At 36.7% G+C, this 3,522-nt stretch overlaps 1 protein-coding gene across 7 annotated transcripts in view; it reads left to right on the top strand.

The window, feature by feature from the left end:
* Nucleotides 1-3,522, top strand: part of TBC1D32 (TBC1 domain family member 32) — a 286,304-nt gene that overhangs the window by 249,485 nt on the left and 33,297 nt on the right. For all 7 annotated transcript variants that reach the window (XM_023737184.1, XM_023737181.1, XM_023737180.1 and 4 more), the window contains one exon: nt 1,081-1,221. In XM_023737184.1, coding sequence (XP_023592952.1) covers nt 1,081-1,221 — 141 coding nt within the window. The remainder of the gene's footprint in view (nt 1-1,080; nt 1,222-3,522) is intronic.

Consider the following 3,522-nt stretch of genomic DNA (forward strand, 5'->3'; position numbering starts at 1 on the left):
ATCAGTTATATATTTTTTTTATTGTACTTTAGATGAAGGTTTACAGAACAAATAGTTTCTCATTAAACAGTCAGTACACATATTGTTTTATGGCATTGGTTAACAACCCCACGACATGTCAACACTCTCCCTGTTTGACCTTGGAGGACCTTTTTTTTCGTGAAAATAATACATAGCCAAAGTTACACCATTTCAAAAGTTTCTACATGTACAATTCAGTGACATCGATTACATTCTTCCAGTTGTGCTGCTATTTGAAAATTATATCTTAATGTTTATTCTCTGTTTTTTTCAAAAATAGTTATTGTGAGTAGATGCTAGATTTAAAGTAACACTCATTAAAACAGTGTTGAACATTCATGATCATAAACTGTACCTAAGAGCTAAATTGAAGAAATAGCCAACTTTATGAAGAACTTGCTGAGAAATGCAAGTTTGTAAATATGAGGTAACTGATTCAGAATATATATGTCTATATAAAATATTTGCCCTAAGAACTTTGATGGGAATGCATTATGCACTTTTTCCCAGCTTTTGAGGTGAGTCCTTATAGTGTTCCAGATTTGGACTATTGTTAATTAAAGTTCAGATTTGGATTATTTAACATCATCTTAGACAAAAGGACTAGGCAAATATCCCCAACACCTAGAAAAGCTGAGACCTTTCAACGTTATGGAATCATTGGACAAAGCCAAGAATATTAAGCATATTGAAATACACTTAGTATTAAAACTTAAAACATTTATCACTCGTTTACTTACTCATACATTTATTTATTCTTTCATGCAACATCCCTCCCCATGATTCCACAAAGGATTTAAGATACTACAAAGTGTTAATTCCTGTGTTAGAAGGTGTATAACATGGCTGTTATCAGTATTTATTCTTTGTACTGTGTTTAACATTCTGACTTTTAAATTTACATAATTATACTATTTGCGGTAACTTGTTATGCCACCACATTAATTTTGAAGCAGCAATTCAAAGCAAAGGAAAAAGATTTAGGTAAATATGTGTCTGATTATTTTAAATTAGTTATGTATTCATTATTTAATTCTCAATTTCTCTTTTTTTGTGCAGAAATATCTACCTATTGATATTATAGAATCTGGCATCCATCCAGTGTATTTTTCCAGCACTCACTATGTTGAAATGCTCCTGAAGGCTGAGGTGCCACTTGTGTTTTCAGCTTTCCACATGTCTGGTTTTGCCCCATCACAGGTAATCCATAAAGGGAATAGCGTTTCTTCAACTCCAAGATCTCAGGGTCCTTAAAGAAAATTACATTCTCATCAAATACAAGAAATATACGTAACAAATAATTTCAATAAGTATCCATACCTTCATGTGTACTTAAATCTCCAGATTGTTTTTTCCCCCAAGCCTGTTATATAGATTTCCTTTATAGTAAATCCTTGACATCCACAGATTTCAAGTTTCATTTCAGCTATTCAAGGGCATAGACTTTTTCAAAGTCTATGGCATCTAGGCTTTTTAATGCAGATGATAATACCTGCTTCATAAGACTAATGTAAGGATCAAGTGAGGCAACACAGGGCGAGAATCCTTATCAACACCGAGTATCTGGTATGTGATATACTGTGTCTTATCTAACAAGAAAGCCAGCTGATTAACCTGTGCCTTACACTTAGTTTGTACTGTTTTAGAATTTGGGAATCCTTGTTGGAAAATGAAATAATACCTAAAACTAGACAACAGAAAGAAAAATCAATTATCCATTATCAACTATCAAAAGATCAGCACTGCTAAACACTTAACATTTCTGTTCTTTTTTCCTTGTACTGCATTTTTGAAGTTTATTTTAAATTTATAAATACGATACATGATGATGTCAAATAAATTTTTCTTCTTTTTATTTACTTAGTATTTTGACATAAGCCTTTTATATGCCATAACAAAATCTTTGTAACCAGTACTTTAAATAGTCTCAAAAGTCCAGCGCATTAAAAGTATTAATATTTGTATATTCTGTTATTCTTAAGCAAACTGTTGGATCCCTACCTGTTGCCATTGAGTCAACTCTGACTCATAGTGACCCTATAGGACAGAGTAGAACTGCCCCATAGGGTTTCCAAGGAGCAGCTGGTGGATTCAAACTACCAACCTTTTGGTTAGCAGGCGAGCTCTTAACCACTGCACCACTAGGGCTCCATGCTGTTGTTGTTAGGTGCTGTTGAATTGCTTCCTACTAATAACAACCCTTTGCACAATAGGAAACACTGCCTGGTCCTGCGCCGTCCTCATGATCATTGTTTTGCTTGAGCCCATTGTTGCAGCCGCTGTGTCACTCCATCTTGTTGAGGGTCTTACTCTTTTTCACTGACCATCTATTTTACCAAGCATGATGTCCATCTCCAGGGACTAGTCCCTCCTGATAACACATCCAAGGTATGTGAGTCAGAAATCTCAATCTCACCATCCTTGCTTCTAAGGAGCATTCTGGCTGTACTTCTACCAAGACAGGTTTGGTTGTTCTTTTGGCAGTGCATGGTATATTGAATATTCTTAGCTAACACCATAATTCAAAGCCATCAATTCTTCTTAGGTCTTCCTTATTCATTGCACGGGTTTTGCATGCGTATGAGGCAGTTGAAAACACCACGGCTTGGGTCAGGCATACCTTAGTCTTTAAAGTGACTTCTTTGCTTTTTAACACTTTAGAGAGGTCTTTTGCAGCACATTTGCCCAATCCAATATATCCTTTGATTTCTTGACTGCTACTTCCATGGGTGTTGATTGTGGATCCAAGTAAAATGAAATCCTTGACAACTTCAGTATTTTCTCTATTTATCATGATGTTGCTTACTGGTCCAGTTGTGAGTGTTTTTGTTTTCTTTGTTTTTTTTTAGTTGCATTGAAGTGAAAGTTTACAATTCTTGTCAGTCTCTCATATAAAAATTTATACATACATTGTTATATGACCCTAATTGCTCTCCCTATACAGTGACAGCACACTCCTCCTTTCCGCCCCTAATTTCCCGTGTCCTCTCAACCAGCTCCTAATCCTCTCTGCTTTCTCATCTCACCTCCGAACAGAAGCTGCGCATTTAGTGTCATGTATCTACTTGAGCTATTAAGCACACTCTTCATGGTATCATTTTATGTCCAACAGTCGAATCCAATATTTGTCTGAAGAGTTGGCCTCGGGAATTGTTTTAGTTCTGGGTTGACAGAGAGTCCGGAGGCCATGCTCACTGGGGTTCCTCTAGTCTCAGTCAGACTATTAAGTCTGGTCTTTTTACTAGAATTTGAGTTCTGCATCCCACCCTTCCCCCACTCCATCAGTGACTCGCTGTTGTGTTCCCTGTCAGGGCGGTCATTGGTGGTAGCTGGGCACTATCCAGTTCTTTTTTGTCTCAGGCTGACGAAGTCCCTGGTCTGTGTGACACTTTCTATCGCTTGGACTAATATTTTCCTTGTGTCTTTGGTGTTCTTCATTCTCCTTTACTCCAGGTGGTTGGGACCAATTGATGCATCTTAGATGGCCGCTTGCTAGCTTTT

This window comes from Trichechus manatus, unplaced genomic scaffold (genome assembly GCF_000243295.1).
Source record: "Trichechus manatus latirostris isolate Lorelei unplaced genomic scaffold, TriManLat1.0 scaffold00098, whole genome shotgun sequence".
Classification (NCBI taxonomy): domain Eukaryota; kingdom Metazoa; phylum Chordata; class Mammalia; order Sirenia; family Trichechidae; genus Trichechus; species Trichechus manatus.